At 40.6% G+C, this 26,682-nt stretch overlaps 1 protein-coding gene across 39 annotated transcripts in view; it reads right to left on the bottom strand.

Moving 5' to 3' along the window:
* Positions 1 to 24,648: 24,648 nt before the first annotated feature.
* Positions 24,649 to 26,682, bottom strand: part of SOX5 (SRY-box transcription factor 5) — an 807,001-nt gene continuing 804,967 nt past the window's right edge. For all 39 annotated transcript variants that reach the window (XM_065568283.1, XM_065568279.1, XM_065568369.1 and 36 more), the window contains one exon: positions 24,649 to 25,180. In XM_065568283.1, coding sequence (XP_065424355.1) covers positions 24,877 to 25,180 — 304 coding nt within the window. In that variant the 3' untranslated portion in view covers positions 24,649 to 24,876. The remainder of the gene's footprint in view (positions 25,181 to 26,682) is intronic.

Raw genomic sequence — 26,682 nt, 5'->3', positions numbered from 1 at the left:
TTAAATCTTCTGTTTCAGCCTGTCCCGCATCCTTATGCAGCTCCCCAAAGGGGCTCTGGACTGGTACAAGACTAGAAGGAGAGATGCCACAGAGGTAACATTTCTCCTTCTTTCCACCTAGGCGATGGCGGGGGAGGGGGAGGGGAAGTTTTAGGTTAACGTTGTTGCATTTTAAAAAAACCTTATCAAAGTACAAGTCAGGGAATAGTTTCTGAAATGTTGGCTCCTATTATTTTAACATCTCAGCTTATGAGCTTCAGTGTGACAGAATTCCACCTGGAATTTAAATAGTTACAGAAGGAAAATGACACACAACCTTGAAGATTAAGGGAAGGAGAGTTTTGGAACACAATGGCAACCTTTGTGATGAAATGACAAAGCTGTTTACACTTCAGAAAGGATTTTTGACAAAGTTCCACATTCAAGGTTGTAAATAATGTTTTGGGTGCAGGAGTCATGGAATAAGTAGAAAGTTGGCTCAGGAATTAAAGACGAAGAACAGGAAAACAAAGAAAAGAGTGATACTAGATGGATTATACTATAATAGGAAGAATTATGAATATGACTAGAAAGTAATGCAGCGAGATACAAAAGATTAAGATCGTATCAAGGCTAATAGATGTCAAAGACAGTGCTGCACAGATAAACACAGTATGAGTCCTTCAGCATGTCTATATTACATAAGTCAATGTGTGCCTTGAAATATGAAGCATGAAAATAAAATAGGGAAGTCAAGAGTACGGGTGGATGAGTGTTACGTGTAAAATAAATCTATTTGAAACCTTGCCCAGAACTTAGACTGAATACACATGCAACATCTATGAGCTTCAAAAAAATTAGGTACACTTTTTATTTCTAGGGTCATAATAGTGATGGAAAAGCAAATGGACTATATTCATCCGTGGTGCAAGAGGTGAATCTGGCCCATCATAGGAGAGAGATCCAAAAGAGAGGAAGAAAGTTCCATTGGTTAAGGCACTAGCCTAGGACTTTGGGTTCTCATCCCTGCTCAACCATAGGCTTCTTGTGTGATCTCAGCCAGGTCACGTAGTCTCTCTATGCCTGAGCTTCCCATCTGTAAAATGGGCATAGTAGCATTTCCCTACTTTACAGGGATGTTGTGAAAACAAATACACCAAAGATTGTGAAGCACTCTGATCTTGCTATGATGGGAGCCATCTAAGTACCTTATCTAGACAGACAGAATCCTATGCCAACTAATATATACACACAGAAATCCTCTGCCACATCAGGACGTAGTTCCCCAAAAAGGTCAGATCAGATTATTAAATTGATAATACTGCTTAATCTTAGCCAAAAGATTGGGAAGTTTCATCGGCTTCTATTCTTCCTGATTTTGGTGCTTTCTAATGACTGCAAATATCATGCTATAAAAAATTAGATATAAGCCTGAACAATATGCACTGTAGCTGGCATGGGATGGATCAGGGAGAGCGCTTGTGCTCACTGTGTGGAGGGAGAGGAGAGTGAGGTTCATAGGAATAGGGTAGATTCTGAAGCACCTTTGCCCTGCATCTGCACAGATCCAGTGGCAGGATCTAGCCCTTAGAGGTTAATTTAGCAAACATAAAATCCTAGGGTTTGGAAAAGATAATTAAATAAACCTGGAAATAAGGAAAAACTTTAACAATAATAAAGAAGACAGAATTGGGCAGAGAGTTGAAAAAAAGACAGAAATGTGCAGTTTTAAAAAATACAGATATATGAAGAGATTTTCTTAACAATAACCAAGAATTTGAAACCATCAAGTTGTGTACATTTATACCCTCTGTGACTATTTGTGTCTCTTTGTTAATTCGATTTTAAGCCTTTCATGCCAGGGATTGTGTTTTATAACACCCATCTATGTGTGTTTTCAGGGACTACCACAACAGGGCTATAATTCTGATTGCAGCTTTAGGCAACATAAAGTGTGCAAAATATTAAAGGCATAAAACTGCTAAAAAGTCATGCAATTTCACATAGTGCTGTGAATATTAAAATGAGCCCATTTCTGGGAATGTCTGCGGTATTAGAATTTCTAGAGTGAAAATGGGTTTGCACTGAAAACATGTAGAAATTAACTTCTTTTCATTGGAAAAACCAGCCATTTGAAAGAAATATCATAGAAAAGCAAAGTCTGAGATATGTAAAATTGCACAATACAGAGTTGCACAGATTTTCACAAGGAATTCTGTGCAACAAAATTTTGAATTTCACTCAGCTCTAGTTTGAGACCAAAATGATGTAGCCTGATTCTGATATGATTTTTAGTGGAGTAAACTGGAAGTAACGGCCTTGATGTCAGTTGTGTTACACTGGTGTAAGTGAAGTAAGAATCAGACCAATGCATTTTATCATCTCTGTAATTCAGATCAAAGTAACAGAGATGTGACACTAGCAACTTTAAAAAAAGACGAGGAGTCCTTGTGGCACCTTAGAGACTAACAAATTTATTTGGGCATAAGCTTTCGTGGACTAAAACCCACTTCATCAGATGTATGAAGTAAAAGATACAGGAGTAGGTATAAATACATGAAAGGATGTGGGTTGCTTTACCAAGTGTTAAGTCAGTCTAATGTGATAAATTCAATTAACGGCAGGATACCAAGGGAGGAGAAATAACTTTTGAAGTGGTAAGAGAGTGGCCCATTACAGACAGTTGACAAGAAGGTGTGAGTAATAGTAGGGAGAAATTAGTATTGGGGAAATTAAGTTTAGGTTTTGTAATGACCCAACCACTCCCAGTCTTTATTCAGGCCTAATCTGATGGTATCTAGTTTGCAAATTAATTCCAGTTCTGCAACTTCACGTTAGAGTCTGTTTTTGACGTTTTTTTGGTTGAAGAATTGCCACTTTGAGGTCTGTTATTGAGTGACCAGAGAGATTGAAGTGCTCTCCTACTGGTCCCCTTATGCCCCTGTTCTACTTGCGCTACATTGAAGACATCTTCATCATCCTGACCCATGGGAAGAAGGCCCTTGAGAAATTCCACCAAGATTTCAACCCTACCATCAACCTCAGCCTGGACCAGTCCACACAAGAGGTCCATTTCCTAGACACTACAGTGCTAATAAGCAATGGTCACATAAACACCACCCTATACCGGAAACCTACTTACTGCTATACTTACCTACATGCCTCCAGCTTTCATCCAGACCACATCACATGATCCATTGTCTACAACCAAGGTCTAAGATAAAACCGCATTTGCTCCGATCCCTCAGACAGAGACAAACCTACAGAATCTCTATCAAGCATTCTTAAAACTGCAATACCCACCTGGTGAAGTGAAGAAACAGATTGACAGAGCCAGAAGGGTACTGAGAAGTCACCTACTACAAGACAGGCCCAACAAAGAAAGTAACAGAGCGCCATTAGCTGCCACCTACAGCCCCCAACTAAACCCTATCCAGCGCATCATCAAGGATCTACAACCTATCCCTCTCTTACCATCTCAAAAGTTATTTCTCCTCCCTTGGTATCCTGCTGTTAATTGATTTATCTCATTAGACTGACTTAACACTTGGTAAAGCAACCCACATCCTTTCATGTATTTATACCTACTCCTGTATCTTTTACCTGATACATCTGATGAAGTGGGTTCTAGCCCACGAAAGCTTATGCCCAAATAAATTTGTTAGTCTCTAAGGTGCCACGAGGACTCCTCGTTTTTTTTGTTTGTTTGTTTGTTTTGTTTTGTTTTGTTTTTTTTGACACAGACTAACACGGCTACCACTGAAACCTAGCAACTTTCAGTTAAGGTATAAAAGAGGCCTCTACAGACTGGCTTTTCAGGGCTCAGAGCCCAGGTTTGTTTGAAGCGGCACTGACGCTATTTATAGATAGGTTTGGCAGAATTTGCTTTTTATTTTTTTGTAATGTTGACGATTTATATTTATTTTTATTTTTTTATTTTTGCAGGTGCAGGAAATTGGGGAATTGGGTTTGGCTAGGGTTAGAGCAGTGCTGACAGTGAGGCTCCAAGGGGGCTCCTTGTGTGGCTGAGGGGCCCAAGACACCAGGGTGCTAGGTGAGGAGGAGGAGGAGGCTCCGGTCTTGGCCTGGTGGAGCAGAGACCCCCTAGCCAGGGCTGCAAGGAGGAGGATGAGTCCTCAGCCACAGAGGAGACCACTTAGCTGCTGAACGGTTCCTGCCCTCACACTCTCAGCTGGTGAGTGAACGGGGCTGTAATAGTGGAGCTGCCGAGGTGGGGCTGGTGACACCTGATTCCTGCAGGCACAAGGTGCAGGGAAGGCTGGAGTCCTGGCGGGGCAGAGCAGAGACCCCTGAACAGGACTGCAAGGAGGAGGAGGAGGTCGAGACCCCGGCTGTGGGGGAGGTCACCCTGCTGCTGACTGGTTCCATCCCTCTGCAGGGGAAGCTTAGCAGCGGAGTTGCCTTCCCCTGTGACCAGGGACTTATTGTCCTCACAGCCCTGGTTGGGGGTCTGCAGGGATCCCATGTCACTGGCCCCATGGCCGTGTGGGAAACCCTCTGCAGCTCTGCTGTCATGGCCCTGTTCACTCGCTCACCAGCCCAGAATACAGGGGCCAGCCCCGGGCAGGAACTGTTCCCTCACTCCTATGCCAGCAGGGCTGCAGAGGGCTCTGCATTGGCTGCAGGGCTAGTGACACCTGATCCCTGCAGGCATGAGGTGTGTGGGGAGGCTCCACTCTCGCCCATTGTTACCAATGGAGATTTTTTTCATCAATTTCAGTGTCAGCTGAAATTGACAGTTATTGACATCTATCGATTTAAATCGAATCCTGCCTAGTATATTTATGTAGTAGAATAAGAAAGCCCTTCCAGTCTGTTTCACAGCATAATAGTGCAACTACAGTATTACTATAAGGCCTTCTAGCTAGCAGTTTTAAATAATGCTTTACAGTAAGGTACCATTTATAAATACGTCGTCATTAATAAAGCATGGCAATTTGTAGCATGCATAAAAATTATTTATATTCATGTGCTAACCAAGCACATAGATTTAATAATATTGACGTCTTCTAACATGCGTTGTAACAGCTTGTCACAGCATCATCTGTTAAGCATTTCTTACTAATGCATTTCATACCATGCCTTATAATAATTTGTTAAAGGATGCAGCTGCATCTATTAAGCCTTTCATAAATATGAATAGCACATTTTCTAAAATGGCACCATATATTGAATTATGACTGGATATTCTAACTAGAAGCAGAATTTCCTATTTTAACTTGGACAGAAACCCAGTCTTCACATGACGTACAGTAGGAAGCTGGCTCAGTGTACTACAGTTAACTGTGCTGTTGCACCATGTAATTTGGGCATCTCAAATTAACAGTAGCAGGGGTAACTTCATTCAGCGGTCAGAGCTGGAGGTATAGAAGTGCATCAGGGCCCGGAATAGATCTGGGTATCTGTGTTAGGATAAGGATGGTTAACCCCGTGGGTCTTGATCCTGCAAACTGAAGGCTCTGTGAGGTTCTTGTGGAGATTCCACAAAGGGGAGTGAGCCTGGCTTACTCTTTCATACACATGGACTAGGCCATGGAGCCTGCCCCCCAAACCTTGTGGATCCTAGGCTCTATGTGTTGCAGGCTGTGGTCCCCTCCCTATAGACCACTTCATGAAGATGCTTATAAAGTGTGAGGCAGCTCTAACAACTTTCATAAGTCACTGCCTCCTGAAAAGCCAGCCAACAGTCAGACAGCGATGAGGTGTACTTTCCTAACAAGGTTTTCTCTTACGGCTCCCGGGTACCAGTACTTAGGCATTTTGCAATAGCTACTGAGGAGGTAGATGAAATTTTTCTTTACAGAGAAAAAATAATGCAATTAACTAATGAATATAGTATTTACTTTGTACATAGCATTCTTCCTCTGTGGAAGGCTCTCTTCTGCTCCCTTTCAGGTCATCAGCAAAAACTTCCATTGATTTCAGCAGGAGCCAGGCCCTGAATGCTAAATTAGTGCAAGTTACACTAGTTTGCTGCTTGCACCCATGGCCAGAGCTACAAAGGTATTTTGGTGATTAAAGATGCAGATAGGCACCTACTGGGATTGAGAAAGTGCCTAACTCCCCTGGAATATCAGTGGGTGTTTGGAGCCTAAACTGCTTAGGGGCTCTTTGTAAAACCCATTAGGTGTTTAAGTACCTTTGTAAATCTGGCTCCCAGTGTATAACCTACAGCATGACTTATGTCCCCACTGGGTTCGGGGTAGAGTGAGGTTCCCGTGGAACCTGCTTACACCAGCTCTGACTTTGGACCCTTGCCTTTAGTCATGATGCAATGTCATTGGGTACTGCTGTACTGCACCTGGGTATACTGTTGAGCACAGACTTACAGCGTGCGAGGTTGTGCTTTGTGCCAGTTTCTCTTTTGATTTGCCCCTTATTTTTGTCAGAGTCCTACCTCTCTACATTTTCCCTTGTGTGATTTAATCTAAAAAACGTGGCTCCCTACAATGTTGTTGGAGATTAAATTCTTAATTATGAAGTTCCTTGCCATTGTGAGTTTGCCTCAGATCCTTAACATTTTTAGTGTCAGTTTATGTGAATTTCCATGCTATTTTTATTTATTAGTCATGGGCTATCATTTTTCGATGCAATTACTGTAATTTCATCAAGTGACATAATTACAGTAAATACCTTTTTCCATATGAATGATAATTACTCAAAGTGTCTGGAGGTGTAATAATGTCATATGATAAAATATTTGTGATGTGAAAGACAAATTATGACGACATATTTAGCGCATGTAATGACATAACAGCATTCCATATTTACAATGGATAAGGATAGTGACATAAAATAATTTGCAGTGACATCATCTGTTGGTAATAATTACAGGAAATTGTACAGTGTATGTGCAGAACCCAGGTATGGCAATTCAATGGTCTTTTTAAAAAAATCCTATCTCAAAATTGTAGCAAGAAATATGGCCTGAGCTAATGGCCCATTGAGGTCAATGGAAAGATTCCCACTGACTTAAGTGGGTGGTGGATTAGGCCCATAATCCTTTTTTGTGGAATAAATATCTGCCACTTATAGCGACAGTGGAGAGAATGTTGTAGATATTAAAAGTGAAAAATAAAAATGAACTGAAATGTGCTTTAGAAGTCTGTTGTAGAACAGGCCATTATAGCAGTGGTTCTCAACCTATTTACCATTGTGGGCCACATAGACAGCTCTCTATGTGTTATGTGGGCCGCATCCACACAATATAGATACTACCTGTATGGTCCTGAGGATGTCACATAGCCGCAGCTGTGTGTGATTGGGCCGTGGGTTGAGAACCACTACATTATAGTCATAATATAATACACATGTGCCTGAGAATGTGATCCACAAAAACCGGCATACTAGGCAGGGAGTTGCCTAAGCTAGCCAATTGGAAAGGCTGACAAGAGTTTCTGTGTTCTAAGCCCTGTCCCTCTGTCAGAGATAGGCATCTAAGGATGGCACCTATCTTTGCTAGCGATTTACCAATGGGAAACCATCTCCTGGATTCAGGAAGACATTTCTTGCAAGGAGATAGACACCTGTTTCGCATCACACAAAGAGGGGAAGGGGGATTGCCTTATAGTCTTTAGCCCTGTGGTTAGGATACTCACTGGGGTATAAGACACCCTGGTTCAGTCCCCCCTCGGCCTGATGAGAAGGTTTCTCCAGCTTTCTGGCAAGTATCAGTTTCTTTGGCCCAATTAATATTTATTTAATACAAATTGGAATAACTTCAGTAGGCAAGATGGAGAGCCCCCACATTGGAATATCCCAGTCTAGTCATTAAGGCACTCACCTAAGGGGGGAGCCCCTGTTCAAATCTTTTCTCATCAGGCAGAGAAGGGAATTGAATTGGGGTCACACACATCCTGGGTGCGTACCCTATCACCGGGCTAAAGGGATGTCTTCCTTCCTCCTCCTTACTCCCCACCCCTAGCCATTTTGTGTGGAATCATAGAACTGTAGGTTTAGAAGGGACCACAAGGGTCATCTAGTCTAATGCCCCGGCCAAGATTCAGGATTTGTTGTGTCTAAACCAGTGTTTCTCAAACTGGGGTCGCTGCTTGTGTAGGGAAACCCCCTGGCGGGCCGGGCCGGTTTGTTTACCTGCCCCGTCCACAGGTTCGGCCGATCACGGCTCCCACTAGCCGCGGTTTGCTGCTCCAGGCCAATGGGAGCTGCTGGAAGCAGCGGCCAGCACATCCCTCGGCCCACGCCGCTTCCCGCAGCCCCCATTGGCCTGGAGCAGCGAACTGCGGCCAGTGGGAGCTGCGATCAGCCGGACCTGCGGACTGGGCAGGTAAGCAATCCAGCCCGGCCCGCCAGGGGCTTTCCCTACACAAGCGGCATCCCAAGTTTGGGAAACACTGATCTAAACCATCCAAGACAGATGGCTATCCAGCCTCTTTTTTGAAAATCTCCAGTGAAGGACAGTCCATGAGTTAGGCATACTCTGAGTACACTTACCAGATCGGTCTCCACTGGCAAGATAGGTGCCTATCTCCACCTGATTTGAGGATCGCACTGGGGATTAGATGACTGAGGCAGAAGTGCATGTGCCCAGAGGAAGGAATTTAAGCACCTAGGGAACTTGTAGAGTAAAAAATGTAGATACTGAGTGTGTTTTTAGGTGCCTACAGGGTTAGGGGGCAATCAAGGGAGGATTTTGTGGATTGCAGTTGTGGCTAGATCACACAGATTTAGTGTCAAGTACCTTTGTGCATCTGGGTCACAGTGTCTCTTTATGGGAAATCAAGCTAAATCAATGTAATTTCCCTGCAGAACTGTAAAACCACTGTAAAATAGGCAGGACTGTATGCAACCATGATCATCACAACATGACATAAATGTCACACAGGACATACCCAAACCAATTAGTATTTAGAGAGGAAAGTAACTAATTCCTAGTGAGGCCTAGCACTTGTATTTTTGCAGCTCTTGTTCTGCTAAAAACAAGATTAACTCTATGCCATGATATTTGGGATTGTCCAGTGCTAATGTGAAACTCAGAACCTAAACTTGGATGTTATGAACCAAAAACACTTTTCAGATTGTCTTTCAATTGTAGAGATTTTATAGAAATTTCAGTGTATCTTGATTTTGTCAAGTCCCATATTGCCATGGCACCTACCTATGATATTTCCCATAGTCTGTATGTGTGAGGATAAATGAAATCCAGGCCATTATAGTTTTTAGAGAATGAATCACTGCTTGATTTTAAAAACCAATACATCTAGAAGTATTACTAAATTTTAGTGTGAAGTAAACAATGCCAAAGTCCTTGCCAGAGCCACTGGCTAAATCTGTTTTCAAAACCTTACACCAAACCGTTGGAATTTGCCAGCAAATCCGAAGACCACAAACCTGCAAATAAGATGCTTAAGAAAGAAGACTTGCCAGTAACATGACACAGAGTCAAGCTAATTCAAAGTGATTCAAATGAGAGATGATTTTTTTAGGACATCGCTGGCCAGTTCTGTATCCTAAATCTGACTGACATATAATACTGCTAGGCTGAATGAAGACATTTTGCACATATTTTTACTTTGAAGAGCAATTGCGACGGGTAACTCTAGTTAGTTACAATGTGGAGACATGCCAAACTGTTGAAAATTAGATTGGATAGCTATCTTATGCTTCAAGGTCTGTGGACTTGGCGGATAATTAAGCATTCCTGACACTTTCACATGGTGCCATAAACTCACGGGTTGGAGAAATTACAAATGTTCAGGTTCTGATCTTGTTTCTCACAAGGTTTTGATTAAATTGGAATTTGCAAAGCAAGGTGCCTCACAAATTCATTAGTAGAGCTGGTTAGAAAATCTCAAAATCTTTGAAATTTTAGTTGCAAATGGACATTTTCCATAAAAAAAGGTTTTTTTGTTTTCCAACCAGTTCCACTAATTGTTCAAAAATATCCTTAAAACCCAATCAGGTGCCATGCCAGCAAGATATACTGATATTTCTCACTCTGGAGCTCCTAGAGCAATGGTTCTCCACATTTGTTCTTTCTGCAAAAACTTCATAAGAGAAGGATCTTCTCACTCAACAGTTGTTACCGTATTGTGAGGACAACAGCAAAAAAATCCATTTTGAGCAGTGGGAAAACTTCGTGAATCCTACTCATCATCTAATCTCACTATTTATTTACTCATTTTTCCAATAAAAGGGCACTCATCCAAAGCTCTGGACAGCCTAGATTTTCTTTACAATATTTGGCTAAACAGGCCAGTCAGTCCCAAACAGTCGCCCCCAAATCAAATACACCAGATACAACATAGATGTAACCGTATTTAATTTAGATCCCATCCTCGCCACACACAAAAAATCTCACCAGAATCCCTTACACTCTGCTACCCATCACCTGTCTCCTTGCAAGCAAGGGAGAAAAAACGCATATACAGAGCATCCACCTTCACCATGATCACATGACAAATGAAAAAAAGAGAGAGAGAAGGAAATAAAAATAACAGGCTTAATCCTATTTTACTTGGGCAAAACGTTCATTGACATCAGAGTATTTACCCTGAGTTAGGACTGCAAGTTCAGGCCTATTATATACTATGTATATGATTATATCATTTACCTCAAACAGTATTTATGGTATAATATGAAGCCATCGTCTCAACAATGGTTTTCTATTGTCATGCTACTGTATTTTAACTGCATGTGCAATTCTAATTTTAACTTTGCCTTTTAAAAATGTTTGTATGTCTTATTTGTATTTGGTCATGCTATGCAAACCTAGTAGCCCTTTCTCTGTTTTCAGTCATGCTAGTGTATATCAGGAGTACCTCCACATATAACTGAGAGCTGAATATGGCCCATTGTCTCTAAGGAGTTATTTGCTCCAGTGTGCTACATGTCAGTGCATCACAGCTTAATGCAGCAAGTATACTGAATGGCTCGTGATATGCCAGCACAGAACATTTGATATTATAAGTGTCTTACAGATACTGGGTAATGGCATAGGAAGTAATTATGGGGGTCACAGAATGGGTGACAGGCATGAAATCAAAACCACAGAAATACAGTTCAGATTCTTTCTCCACATTATTGCTTACGCGTGCCCACAACATATATATATTTATAAATTATTCTCCAGTAGGGGGTGGTATGAGAACATATGGGCAGCACCCATTCATTCCCCTAAAACACTCACCAAATGTATAACTTCTTAAATTTATGCAGCCTCTGTTGAGCCAAACGAAAATGTTAGCATTTGTTTCTAGTACACAGTACTAAGGCCTCTAAACCCACAGTCCATAGAATAGCTACTAACATTTTTTAAAAAAAAGATAAAAACATATTTTTGTAGGAATCCTACAAAAGTGAAATACTAGATGAATTGCTAAGGAGGAGTACAAAAGAATAGCACAAGCATATTGGAACAAAATCAGAAAGACTAAGGCACCAAATGAGTTACACTTAGCAAGGGCCATAAGAGGCAAAAAGAAGAGCTTATGTTAATATATTAAGAGCAAGAGAAAGACAAAGGACAGTGCAGGTGCTATACTTAAAAGGGAAGGAGAGTTAATAACTAATGTAATTAAGGAGGCTGAGGTGTTTAATACCTGTTTTGCTTCAGTCTTCAGTAAAAAGGTTAATAGTGACCAGATACTCAAAACAATTAATACTAGCAACAAGGGGGAAGGAATGAAAGCCAAAACAGGGAAAGAAAAGGTTAAAGAATATTTAGATAAGTTAGAGGCACTCAGGTCAGCAGGGCCTGATGAAATTCAAGCTAGGATGCTTAAGGAACTAGATGAAGCAATCTCAGAACCATTAGCACCTATCTTTGAGAATTCATGGCGGATCGGTGAGGTCCCAGAAGACTGGAGAAGGGCAAACATTGCACCTATCTTTTAAAAGGGGGAACAAAAAGAACCAGGGAATTATAGACCAGTCAGCCTAACTAAGATACCTGGAAAGATACTGGAACAAATTTATTTAGCAATCAATTTGCAAGTATCTAACAAATACTAAGGTTATAAGGAATAGCCACCATGGATTTGTCAAGAACAAATCGTGCCAAACCAACCTAATTTCCCTCTTTGATCGGGTTACTGGCAAATGGACAGGGGAAAGCAGTAGACGCAATATAGCTTGATTTTAGTAGGGCTTTTGACACAATCCCTCATGACAGTCTTATAAGTAAACTAGGGAAATGCAGTCTAGATGACATTACTATAACATGGGTGCACAACTGGTCGAAAGACCTTACTCAAAGAGTAGTTTCAATGGTTCACTGTACAACTGAGAGCTTGTATTTAGGGGGATCCCACAGAGGTCAATCTTGGTTCTGGTACTATTCAATATTTTCATTAATGACTTGGCTAATGGAGTAGAGCGCATGCTTATAAAATTTGTGGATGACAACAAGCTGGGAGGGGTTGCAAACACTTTGGAGGATAGGATTAGAATTCAGCTCAACCTTGGCAAATTGGAGGATGGGTCTGAAATCAAAAAGACAAAATTCAGTAACAACAAGTGCAAAATACTTCGCATAGGAAGGAAAAATCAAATGCACAACTATAAAATTGGGAATAATTGGCTAGTGGTAGTATGCTGAAAAGAACTAGGAAGTTATAGTAGATCACAACTAGAATATGAGACAACAATGTGATGCAGTTGTGAAAAAGGCTAATAGGACTCTGGGGTTTATTAACAGGAGTGTTGTATGTAAGACATGGGAGGTAATTGTCCCACTCTAGTCACCACTGGTGAGGCATCAGCTGGAGTTCTGTGTCCAGTTCTGGGCACCACACTTTAGGAAAGATGTGGATAAATTGGAGAGAATCCAGAGGAGAGCAACAAAAATGATAAAAGGTTTAGAAAAACCTGACCTTTGAGGAAAGGTTAAAAAATGTTTAGTCTTGAGAAATGAAAACTGAGGAGGAGAACTGTTAACACTCCTCAAATATTGTTAAGGGCAGTTATAAAGAGGACTACGATCAATTATTCACCATGTCCACTGAAATTGTGACAAGAAGCAATGGGCTTAATCTGCATCAAGGGAGATGTAGGCTAGATAGCAGGAAAAACTTTCTAAGTATAAGGGTAGTTAAACTCTGGAATAGGCTTCCAAGGGAGGTTGTGGACCCCCCAGCATTGGGTGTTTTTAAAAACAGGTTGAACAAACACCTGTCAGGGATGGTCTAGGCTTATTTGGTCCTGTCTCTGCATTGGGGCTTGATCCGATGACCTTTGAGGTCCCTTCCAGCCCTACATTTCTATGATTCCGTGATTACTGAATGCCGTCAAAGGCTGAGCTCTATTTCAATACGCTTAAAATGGTAATATATTTTTGTAATATTTTTTTCATGGAGCAGTTACTTCAAGACAACATTAACAAAATAAGCTATTTGAAAGAAATTGTATCTATAGACAGGTGGCCTAATCTGTTTTATTGACAAATTGACTTATTATTTGATCAACTTGAATACAAGTCTTCAAGATGTATTTCTATAAAAAAAAAAAATCAGAAGGAACACAGAGAATAATGTATTTAGTCCATCATCCTACTTCAGCTGTCATTTAAACACGGATATGTCTGTCGGAAAATAAAAGAAAAGTTTTACAGCTGTTGTGATCCTGCTGTCAGAATTGTCTTTATTGTCTGCTGGAGAGTCGCCTATGTAATTTCCTCCTCCCTGATATGATAATATATTGACCTTCTTTATTCAGTGAGAAGAAAGCAGGTTATGATGGCTCTACCCACCTCCTACATAGAGCGTCACATTCTATTAGAAGAGAAACAAAGCATCTTTGAGAATCCAAATCACTTATACTTCATTTCCTCAGTGTTCCTTTTCAATGGGTCCTGGAAACGAGGGAAAGTTATAAGGTTTCATCTCAAAAGTTGGAAACTTTACAAAAAGAAATTAAATTCCTACGTTTGGCTGTTGAATTTGTTTTCTTTTGAAGGTTTTTTGGAAGGAGGGAAAGTCACTAAACTTGATTTGGGAGGAATTAAGAAAACAGTTGCTTAGCAAGGTAAATGTAACAATGTTCAGACTTCTCTTTCATTTATGCTTTTAAACGAGATCAATTTGTGCCCATTTGGAGTTTTTTATGATGTATGCAGAAGACTTATTGCTTGTTTTTCACACTGAAAATTCAGGTCTTCTCTTGTCTGGAAGACTCTTTGACTGGAGAATTAGTGCAGTGATGACATCACAAGACAGAAGTGAAATTTGAGCAACAGATATGAGAAGGGTTTTATAGTCAATCTTTAAAAAGAAAACTATTTAGTTGCTTGGTTTTGTTAATGCTTATTTAACTGCAATGGTTAATTAATATTTTGGATAAAGGAAGTCTTTGTTGAAGATTCAACACCTTTATCTCACTATAAGCAAGCTCTGAGATCTTCCAGCTCCAAGGAAGACCAGGCTTGTCAGACCTAATTTTTCATTTCTTCATGCAGATTTTATCCCAGTATAACTGTTTCGGTTAGGCTTGTGACTTTAACAAAACATTTACACCACATTTGATGTACAACAGTTCTGCAACCCCTGGAAATATGCAGTTGTACTGGTATGGCTTATTCCCCTCCCCTTATGGCAATAAGCTATACTGGTATAAGAGCCGTTACACCAGTATAATTGTGGAGTACTTAAATACACTAGCGGTTTCTACTTCTTCTGTGTGTTGACAAGCCCCGAGGTTTAAATAATAATAAAAAAAAAACCTTAAAAACCAAACTGAAACCATTTCATACTTTATTCTTACATCACAAAAATACAAAAAAGGGCATAATATGATTTTTTTAAAGTATTTTGAGCTTTGGAACTGAAAATAAAATGGGACATTGAGCTAACCCACCCCTGGTTTTGATTTTTGAAGCCTGGACATTTAATGCCATGCTTGTCTCAGAGCTTTTTCCTCTAGCTAATAATACTTTGCACTGCTGTAGTGCCTTTAATCCAAGGATCTCAAAGTAGTTTGCAGCCATTAATGAATTAAGCCTCATAACACCCCTTTGAAGTAGGTATTATTATAGCAGTCTTAGAGAGGAGTTTGAGTAATTTTCATGAAGTCATACATCCTTGTAAGTTTAGGCTTTGTCTGCATGAGAAAATTGCAGTGGTATAACCTAAATTATGAAATTAAACTGGTGCAAACCTCTGTGTAGACCCTCATATTTCAGTATAAGAATGGGGTTTAGTTTAAGTCCTTGCTGCTACACAAAAACTGTTTGCCCCAAATGTGGATTATATTGGTATGAAAGTGCTTTATACCAGTATAGCTAATTCTGTATGGGAAGGGGAAACAGCTATACTGCTGTAAGACACCTTTATACTAATATAACTGTGTGTACATTAGGGAGTAAACCAATTTAGGCCTTGCAGGCACAAAAACAGGCACTATTTTAAGTAAACCAAATTAGTTGAACTGGTGTAAATGCCTCTGTTTTGAAGCTCTTATTTTGGTTTAAAAGTGGCTTATTTTGGTAAATCTTAAACCTGTTCCTAATTGGCTTAAGCTAAAGCAAAATAAGCATCATTGAAATCAAAATAAATATCCACACAGTCTCTTTCACTAGTTTAAAATCACACCTTAAGTTAAATTGGTGCAGCTCTGCATGAAGACAAGCCCTTAATCAATACATTCTTAATCCCACCCCAAACTGTTTGCTTTGATTCAATTAATGGTTCAGAAACGAACAGTGTTGATGTCAGTTTTTGACTGCCCTAAGGCCACACAGTGCTTGTGAAGGAGTGAAAACTGAGTTCACTATTACATTGATTAGCCAAATGGTCAGAGATGTAAACCCACACTCTGGGTGTCCCTAAGCCTCTGACTGCCAGATGCTGGGAGTGGACGACAGGGGATGGATCACTTAATGATTGCCCTGTTCTGGTCATTCCCTTGGAAGCACCTGGCATTGGCCACTGTCGGAAGACAGGCTACTGGGCTAGATGGACCATTGGTCTGACCCAGTATGACTGTTCTTACTGTATTTATGAGCACTGCGGCAAGCACATAGATTAGGAAGAGAGATGAGAACCGTGCTGTATCCATAGCCTGTCAATTGTAAAGTGGATCCCTGGGTTGAGTTAAAAGGGAACATCTTGATGAATGGGAATAAGTTTCAGCTGATTTTCTGAGAAGAGATTATACCAGCTCCACCAATATGAAAACTCAAAAAGGGATATTGCCTCACTGTGAAGAACCTACAGGGACAAGCCTCAGCACTGTGGAGATTTTAAACAATCATACAAAGAGTGGACTAGAACCAATGAGAATGTGTGTATGCGTTTGCAGTGGGCAATAAACGAAAACATAGGCAGAGGCTAATCTGCCTGGACTAATTTACAGGGAAAGAGCACAATCATGTCAGGAAAGTGACTGGAAAAAATGCAAGGATTCCATGGCTTTTCTCCTGCAATGACTTCCAGCTCAAAATTTTTAAGTTAATTTTTGTACGTACACGTGTTTTTTGCTCTCTTTCTCTCTCGCTCACACTCACACGAGTGAATTCTAGCTGCCAGCCCTGAAAAGTCAGCACGGAACCTGAAAGTCAAGCTTTCTGCCCTATGAATTCTCAATAGCCATATTCTGCAGTCAGAAATTAGCCAATGATTTCATTAATGATACATGAACCAGACTAGAATCCAGGTCAGTAAATTGGGGCTATTAATACATTCTCCTGCCCCTTTCCTGCCTTATCCGTTCAGATTGTAAGCTCTGTGGGACTGTCTCTGGTTACGTATTGTGTCTAGCACAATGGAACCCAGGCAATGGTACTGTCATACAAATAGTAACAATAGTAACTAGTGCAACTCTTGAGATCAGCTGTCTAAGCCTGTTCATAAACACTCTGGACACAAACCCCGGTAAGCTAGCCCAAGCAAAGGTGAGTGATGCCTAAGTCTCTGATTCCTTTGCTTTAGCGAACACACTTCCTTTTCTTATGTTTCTGACATATGCGTTCAGTGACTGAGCAGACATCAGTTGCCCTGTAGTTTCCCTGGCTGCATTTCTGTAGTTTTTCTGAAAGCCCCTTGTTTAAAATCCTAATTACTAGATGATCGCTCAAGTGTTGACACCAAAGTCACAATACTCTGCTTGTTCATCTAGGGTGCTTTATAGTCGCCCACGTTTTCCGTGGATCTTTGCACCTTTTGGTAAATGCATACATTTGTGTGTTAGATTGCTCTTAGGAATTATCTGTTCATCACACTTGTTTTTAGCATAATGTCATAGTTATTCTTATCTCCTTCCTAAGCAAAAAGGCTTTATAAATATTTTCAGCATCACTCCCCAGTGTGTAGATTAATGAGCTGACCTATATTCCCTGCTTGCTGGGTTAATGTTCATTGCCTTTTGGAAGTGTCCATTCCACGTAGGCTGTTGCATGGACTTATCAAATATCATGTTTGGAGAGGATTGAGCATTGTCAATTTCTTTTCCTCTTATTTATGCGCCACTGGTAAATCCTAAAAAAAGGCTGTTTTCTTCTAACACTGAACAAGGGAATTTACTTAGAAAAAAAATTATCCTTAACATCTCCTTTTCTTGCTCGCTTAGTGCAGCGCGTCTCCCCAGAACCTTTCTCCCCCTCACCTGGGTTCCTGCAACAGATTTTAAAAAACACTACACGTGCCTTCACACACACAAAATTCCACCAGCCACATCTGTTAAATGTGAAAAGGAATGACTTTGCCAGAGTCACAAGTCTCTCTACTGAAGTGTGGTCCTATTCTGAAAAGTGGCACTTTGTGTATAGAAAACCAGTCAAATCTGTTTATGTAAGTGACCTAAACAAGCTTTTACTTCTGTTTGCCTGACAGAGCCATCACAACACTGGAAAACTGAACTAGATTCCATTCCAGCAACAGCACAATTTAACTAAATTCCATTGTGGGTTCAATTTAGTCCAAACTAAAATTAGGTTCTTAAATCCATATTGAGGGACCTGCTTGACTTTCAAAATTACTGAGCAACCACCAGCTCCCCTGGCTGCCATTGGGAGCTGGTGGATGTGCAGCAGTTTGAAAAATCAGGCAGATACATGGGGATGTCACTTCCAAAAGTCACTTAGATGCTTTTGAAATGTTTATTCTGTGGATTGAGGGCCTTAACTCTAGGTTCCTTTTTTGAAAAGCTTAACCTTAGAGTTTGATTACAAATTGGATAGTTCTTGTTTTCAATTTGTCGCTCTCTCACACACTCCCCCTTTCCAGCCATTATAGGTCAAAGCTTGGATTTTGCTATACACCAGCCTATCCATAAAAAAGTCATGCCCCTCTGCCCCCCGATAGTTGAGCTGCGACGGTACAGATGACAAATGCCAGCCTTCTGTTCAGTGAGGTGTGTGGGATTGGGATTAGCAGTTATAACGCTTGCCATGAGGTCAGTAGAATCACCTGTGTAAAAGGTTGCAGCAAGCTAGTTGGGCCTGGAGGCTGAACAAGCAGTAATTTAGGGGCCATGACATGGAAAAGACAGAGCACAACTAATCTGCAATATTAGCTGTCCATGATGCCATGTGTTGTGTTAGAGGGGAGTCTTGGGGGACTGCTCTTGGTGTGACTTTTGTGTACTGTACACATAAGGTGCACTTCTGTGATACACACTGTGTGACTGATGAATGGGCTACTGTTTGTGTGTGTTGTGCCCCTATGAAGTCCAGTACTTTTCCTAGCAAACGAGACCCCGACACTTCTTGGTGTGTAGCCACTGCCTCTTTCTTTTTGTTGTTGACGACTGTGTCATGTTGCAAGATGTATGTTTCTGTTGTCTACTGCTCATAAGCACTGGCGTGGAGACTAGTGTCAGGCAGCCCTGCTTTGTTAAAGCTGTTCCCAGTCCCTCATTTTTACATGCTGAGGGCCCTCCCATCCTAATGAAGTTAGTGAGAGTTGAAAGTGCTAAGTTACCTACAGAAAGAGCCTCCCAGCTTGCAAAAATCAGAGCTACATATTGTGGCTTGGATATTGATTCAGCAAGTTCAGGCTCAACCCTACAACTGCTTACTCACACAAGGAGGCCTTTGATGGAGCACCTCAGAGGCGTAAGGATTTGCGGGATCACATCCTTTAATGGCTATATGCTGCTCCCCATTTTCCCAAGCATCCTGTCTCATTGTTATGAGTGGCTTTTGAATTGTATAGGGGCACACACACACTGCAGCCACCTGAATTTGTACTTTGCTTTTGGCAGTTTTCTTTTGGGGGGAAGATGGAGATGGTGGGAAGCTTGCACTGATTTTGCCTCACTTTCTGCCACGTTACTGTGGAAACTGAATGAGCGGTTAGTCAATATGCCCTAAAATCCAGGTTAACTGTGAATAGGGTTATTGATTGAGTACTTATTTATCTTTGTGGATTATCAAGCATTTCCCTGAATTTGTTTTGAATTCCTGAACCTAATAGCTATACTTATAAATTAGCAAAACTAAATCAATGTATTGTTTAGAGTTGGGCTTGAACCAAAACTCGGATCCAAGCAGCCGCACATACACAGCGGCCAGTATCTAGATCCAGATCTGTACTTTGGAAATCGTTCCTGTCTGCATGTGGCCTGAATAAAATCTCTGGGTCCAAATTTTTCTCCTGACATTTCACTGGCATTACACCAGGAAAGATTTTGGCCCCTGGGATTTGTACAACCTTGAATTTTTGAGTACTTGAAATCTGGATTTACATTTTTTGTATCTTGTTTTATTCGTCTGATAAAACTAAACAGCACCCCTCGGCTGTAAGAAGTGGGAAACAGAAACACAGTTTAAGTAAAGAACACATTTGCTGTTTTTATTGGTGCCTTGTAGGGCAATAATACTGAAAAAAGGGGAATGCAAAAAAACCCAGCATGGTGGCAACCCACATCTTATTTTTTTAAAGAGTACATCAACTCCTGATTTTTTTATTTATTGTGGCATGAATGATAACATAAAACCAAAACATGAAAATATACAACTTATATTACACTATGTGTTATGAACAAAATATAAATCTATAACTCTATGTTATATTTACATAATTATTTATTTTATTAAATTTCAAGTGAGATGGTAGGTTGCACATACTTTGTTTTAAGCTCCAGGCATTTGATTGTCTCTATTTTCTTTTCTATTTTTCTTTTCACTTGTAAAATCCAAAATGTTAGAAGGAGTAAGAGCTTTAGAGCCAATGGAGCTATATAAATACTGTTTCAGCAAACCAGTGACAAAAAACACTGGGGAGTAGAGAAATCAGTCAGTAGAAAAAACAAACTTGACATGTTCTTCAATCTGGGAAACTGACAAGTTAAGATAAAGTTGAAGAAAATGTAAATATTAACCAAACTAAACATCCATCCCATGCCCTGTGAATTGAGGATACACTTGGATCCACATCTAATGAATTATGGTACATACATTTCCTTGCAAAATGGAAGATTCTATCAAGAAGTGGGCAGACAAAATATTTCATATATGATAAACCATGCCCTTAAACGTATGCTATATTATGCAGTTGCGATTAATTTTAGCAGTTGAATTCTTGCTAAGTGAGGTCTAAGTTTCCACTGTGTGTAATTATTTTTGATGTTACAAACGTAATGTCAGAGTCTTCTTCAGTGACAACAGCAGCTCATCTCTTTGGATTAAAAAAGAAAAAGCTTTGAAAATGTGCTGTAAAAAGGTTAAAGACAATTTACTTTCTAAAAAAAATGATTTAATTAAAGAAAGAGTCTACTGCAGAAACCAAATCTTTGAAATAATGTCTGTGCAGAAAGAATTTCTTCCATATGCATTTGTAATAAGAGGATTTGGTTACAAAACTAATTAAATTCTATAATAGTAGCTAGTGTTCTTTTCTGGGGGCCTGATTAATATAGCGGAACGGTTAAATAAAGATGTTAAATGCACTTAAAAATCCTATTTTACTAATATAAGGCATGAATAAATTCAGAAAGAATTATGTGTTATTTCATTGAGCTTACCAGTCAGTCCCTCAATTTTTTTTCTTTTGACCCTCTTTTCCCCACTGCTGGTATTACTCTCTGAGAAGTTTGAATCACATTGGAGTAAGAAACTGCCCTGATTTCAGAGGAAACGAAACGTGCGACCAACACAAAAATTCTAACAAGAAGATCATCATTATATAGATTCCCAGGAAAGAGGCGAGCTAGGCCCACATATACGCTAGGCTTTTTGTGCTCTTTTAGGTTAATACTATCCTAATCTCTTCTAACCTGGTTTTTCTCAGTGTCATAAGGACACAAAACCCAGGAAAAGAAAGAAACAAGACAAGAACTTCTTTTATAGATACCTGTTGTCGTTTTTTTAAATCAATAAAATAGGGCCTCTATTTCAAACATGGGTGTTTTAATACTATAGGACATATGGGCGCTCTGATCCAGCAAAGTACTTAAGCACATGCTTAAGTGCTTTGTTGGGCTGGATCGGTTTCAGCATTGAAATGCAGGGTCTGTAACAAGCTACCCAGCTTTGACCCAAGCCCCAGGTCCTACCGTAGTCTCTCAGGTATAGGTTGGTTTGCAATAAAGTCAGCATTTTTTTTTTTCTTTTTTAGCATTCGTTCTGAGTCTCAGGCAAAGACAACACAGAATGTAAAGCACAGCCCCCTCTCCCACCCCTCCCCCAAAAGGAATTCGGTCACATCACCCATTATGAAGACGAGGGCTTAGTCCTGCAGCCCTTACTCACCCACAAGTGCTCCTAGGCCCATTGGCTTAAACAGGGCTACTCCCATGAGTGAGGCCTTGAGTATCAAGCTCATAGTTTTTTTGGGTGAAATGCTAGTCCCACTGATGTCTAAGGCAAAACTCCCAGTGACTTCAATGAGGCCAGAATTTTACCATGTATATTTAAGATTTGCTCCAACCATGCCTGCCTTGGTGGCACCTACCTGGAGCTAAAACAAAGTATTCTCGTAGCCCGAAGTCACATAATTAAACCAGAGCATCTCTATAAAACATGGTGGAAATCAAGCAACCAGCAAATGTGAGGTGAATCCACAAGAGTCAGAAATAATTTGTTCACAAAGACAGGGAACAAATTAAAAAAAAAAGCAAATATCTGTTTTCACATTGTACATAATAATGATATAAAAACAATTGTCTATTTTTTCTTCTTATCCAAACAGAGTGCTTAAAAAAATTGGCTCTAGATGACTGGTGTAATTAAATAACTAAAATGAGTGATGAGAGAGCAGAAGTTAATTAAGATTGAAAACAACACTTCCATTAATTCACTCCATCATAATAAACATCAGAAGTTGTCATGACGGGGGCCAAAATTAAAATGAAGAACTAAGAATGGGGTGAGCATGGGAAGAAGTGAGTTTTTTATATGTCTATATAAAAAAGCAGGGTTGGGCAGCAATTTTAAATATCTTAACAGCTTCATTTGCTGCACTGCCAAATCAGAACAGAATAAAATAAGGTAGAAAAAAGGGAAATAAATTATACATAATTTACTAATCTGGGAACAGCTGACCATTATTATTATTATTATTATAATTACCATTACAACACTAGCAAGAAGAGGCAGTTCAAATGAAAAAAAAAATACAGTCATCAAATACAAACAAAACCAAAGAAACCCTCTGACATGGAGGATGTGATCAGCTACTCCAAGCATAACCCCAGAGCAAGTCTTCTGAAAGCGAGAAAAACTGAAAAGAATTTTTGATGCGGAGGTGGAAATCAAAAAGGGAAACTAAAGAAAAGGAAGGGAGAAAAAAAGATGGCATGGGGGTGAAGCTATCACACATCCAAACCATTCATTGGAGTATTGTCTAACTCTTAAATGGCATTTGTTTGTTTGTCATTTGCTTTGCACAAGGTCTTCAGAAGGAGCTTTACACTTCAAGTGGTATGTCTTCAGGCAAAGTAAGGCCATGATCCTGCAATTGGATCTGTGAGGCCTGACTGCTCCAGGTCTAAAATTTAACTGGCTTCAGGGTCAGGGCCCTGAATCTACTGGTGAGTACTGTGGCCTGGATCCTGCAAATGCTAATGCATGTAGTCCTTACTCACACGAGGAGTTCCAGTGATGCTGATACTGAGCGTCTTCCTGTGAGTAAGGACTAGTGATGTGAGCAAGGATCTGTAGGATGGCGCCCTACATTCACAAACTGTGCCTCAATGGAAAGCTTTTCTCTGTAACATAAGACCGCGCTTCCTAGGACAGAGCTGCATTGGAAATCAGAGGTATCCTTTTCCTGTTAAGGTTAGGTAATGCTGCTGCCTGCTGTTTTACCACATGAAACTGGGCGCACTCTTTTTAGAGAAGGATCAGAGTCAGGCACCAAAAAATGCTTCGTGTCACTATGTTTACTTCTTTCTTTGAAACAAAGCAGAATTGTCAGTTAGATCGCTGAAAATACAATGGGCTAAATTCTGCCCAGGGTTATATGTGTGCAGCTCCATTGTCTCAAATGTGCATGCCCATGTGTAAACAGGACAGAATTTACAGGTGAGATGACTGAGGCACAGAACAACCTTACCAATATCTGTTACAGCTTGAGGGAATGTATTTATTTTCCTGGTCTCCAACCCTTTTGGAACTTCAAAGGCTCAGGATTTGTGTGCTATACGTCAAATTTTGCTGCCCACTGTGGATGGGAGAATTGCTTCATTGTTATTTTGTTCTTTCTCCTTGCACAAACATCCCACTGACGCCTGTGGGTTTTCCAAGTGGGTAGAGAGAGCAGCGTCTCAGCCAAGATCTGCCTTATGGATTAGCACCAGATTCATCCATTTTGGCTCGTTCTAGAGGTTAGTACTTCCAGTTTGCCTGCCCTGTTCTAAACAAGGGTCTGTTCTGGACATTTTTTATGTTGCCATTTGAAGTGTAAATTAAAAGCAAAGGCTCCTTACAGACCAAGTTGTTTGGAGGATGTGGGATTTCATCCTGAATATGGTTTTTGCTCACAATGGTCCAATATTATTCTTATTAGTACCATAAACACGCACACACAAAAATCCAAGATCATAAAATATTTTTCTCTAAATTTTTTTATGTCTCTCTCACTTTCACCTGAGAACGGCACCTACAGTTTCCTTTAAAAAAACAAAAGAAAAGAAAACAAAGTCTAATCTCACCAGCTGCTGGTATATTAGGTTCTTCAAGGGATTGTCTAAGACATAACACTGTCCTAACTTAAGACAGAACAAGAAACAAAAGCGACCAACCGGAAAAATAAAATTGAACTAGTTCAGCGCTTTAGTACAAATTTGGCACTTGCTCAAAGACTCAGTGTGGTGTGCAACTGATGAAGAGAAGTCCTCTCTAGAAAGGAAATAATTACTTGTTGGGGTTTACAGAAACAGACTCCCAACTCCCTTCCCCACCATACACACACATGCGTGCCTCCAACCCTAAATATTCAAAGGAGAAGGGAAAAGGAGGAGGAGGAGGCAGAGGGGTAAAAGGAATTGTCTTTTTTTTTTTTCCTGTCAGGTGCATTACCAAAAAAAAAAAAATTTACTTCTCTTTAAACTGTAGCACAAAACAACAAAACACATTCACAAGCCACTTGTTGGCACTGTGTACCTGAGTGAGAATTTCTAGAACATTGTAGAACAAACAGCCATAAAGTTTATTTGGAAAAAAAAATAATAATAAAAGGTCGACGGGTAAGACTTCAGTGCTTGGGTATAGCAGCTGAATTACTGGCATTATTTTACCCATAGCTTATTTCATTCTTTTGTTGTTGTTATCGTCGTTGTTTTCTTTCTTCTGGGCCTTTTTTTTTTAAATGCAGGCTGATGTCTATTAGTCAGCTGATGTCCCAACTAGTTAAGACTAACAGTTAAAGTAACAGTCAGTGTATGAGAAAGTTAATGTGCTTGGCCACTGGTAAGGATAAACCAGGTGGGGCTTTTTTTTTTTTCCTTGAAGTCCTGTAAGGTCACACAATATTTGGACCCTTATCAGTTGGCTTGTCCTGCAATGTGATTTTCACTGTCACTGCCGTAGTCCACATCAGGGTCGTCCTCTTCTTCATCGTACTCGTCGTAGATTTCTCCATTGATGTCATTGGCCTGCATCTCCTCTTTGATGTGCGGCTCCTCGCCTTTGATGCCGTAAGTGCTCTGGATGACAGGCATCCCGGGTTCCGGGCTGCTGGACACACTCGAGTGCTCTGATGGCAGATGGGGGGAGGGCATTCCTGCCATCGCGATGGCTCCTGGGTAGACGACACCGGCGGTGGCGATAGGAATCTGTGCTTGTTGCCTGTTGTTGAAAAATAAAAGGGGATTTAAATACGAGCAGGAGCAAAGAGAGTTCCTATTCCTATAGCATTACAGGCTATAAAGTCACAAGGACTATCATTATTGGGTTTGGTGGAGTGGGTCCCTCGATGGTCCACACCAGACACCTCCCACCCATAATCTTCCAAGCTTTGACACTTGATCCTATGACTAATGTTAGGGGCCTGAACCAAATCACTGATTCAAACACCACCAAACTCTGGACACGTTTGATCTGTATCTGAACTTTGGAGGTTGCCTAAGGCTCAAGGTTCCTTACTGGGGGAATGGGATGTCTACGAGCACACAGCCAATGACAAACATCCTGCCACCCATGGTCCAATGATTAAAAAAGACCCGCCCCCCTTCTCCCCCCCAAAAGTTGCAGAGTGCAACTAGGGCCAAAAACAAACAGCAAGGTTTTGGTGTCAGGAGAGAGGTGGTGGGTGGAGGGAGTTCCTGAGGGAGTCTGTTTGTGGCACGGGGAAAAGGACCAGGCTTCCATTTGAAAGCCTAACATAGGCTAGGAATGTGGAGTTTATTTAGAAACCTGATGGCTTGTAGGGAGGGGCACAAGGTCTTCTGGGACCCACATGGGAGCCTGGGTGATCCCCAAGACCTCCATGTAACCTTGGAGTTGGCTTATGCAATGTCCACAGAGAGGTGGGTGAGGAGAAGAGGGATCATTGATAGGTATGGACAACTCCCTGGAACAGTGAGGGATATTGGTAAAAAGTAGATCCTCTCAGGGATGGCAGATAAAACTAGGAAAAGCCAGACTTAGACATACATTGTTTTAAAATAAATAGAGCAACATCAGTGTTTGATAAAAATCCTCTATAGGACATTTAAGCCTTGGAAACATGTACAAGATAATGAAAGCAGAATTATTTCAGGCCATCAAAATTCCTTTTTCATGTAGAACACTAGCTGTGTTGTACCAGAGTTTATTTCCCTGAGAAGCTCCAGGGTCCTAACAAGCCTAGAGGTTTAAAATTCATGCTCCTTTTGTTTCCTTGCTGCATGAAGTAATTCCATTGCAGTAATACCCTTCAGTACATGCTGCATATTGTAATGTCATCAGTGGTGTGTCCATCTGTACTGAAAAGCCTTGCCACAGGAGACAGGGTGAAATCTCTTGAGATGAACATTTTTAATTAAGAATGAAACCGTCCCCTGTTCCTGAGCCTGACTGTTCACTGACTGCCCAGTAAACCTTGCACAGCACAGCGATCCCGAAAGACTAAGCAGTCCCAAGCAACTGAACATTTATTTGGAATTATTTGCCACATTTTTAATATACTTGCTTGTTGCTGTCCTAGGGAAGCCTGCTAACCTGCGAGCATCACTTCTTATTTTCAAAACAATATAGTTGCCTCAACTAAGGGCTTAGCCTGTAAATAGGGAGAACATCTTTTGCTTTTACTCTTAATTCAACAGAAAGACCTAGCGTTAGCAGTTCTGCAACTAGCCTTATTCAGTGTT

Source organism: Chrysemys picta, chromosome 1 (assembly GCF_011386835.1).
Source record: "Chrysemys picta bellii isolate R12L10 chromosome 1, ASM1138683v2, whole genome shotgun sequence".
In the NCBI taxonomy this organism is placed as follows: Eukaryota; Metazoa; Chordata; order Testudines; family Emydidae; genus Chrysemys; species Chrysemys picta.
This window is presented reverse-complemented; position numbering and strand designations above follow the sequence as displayed.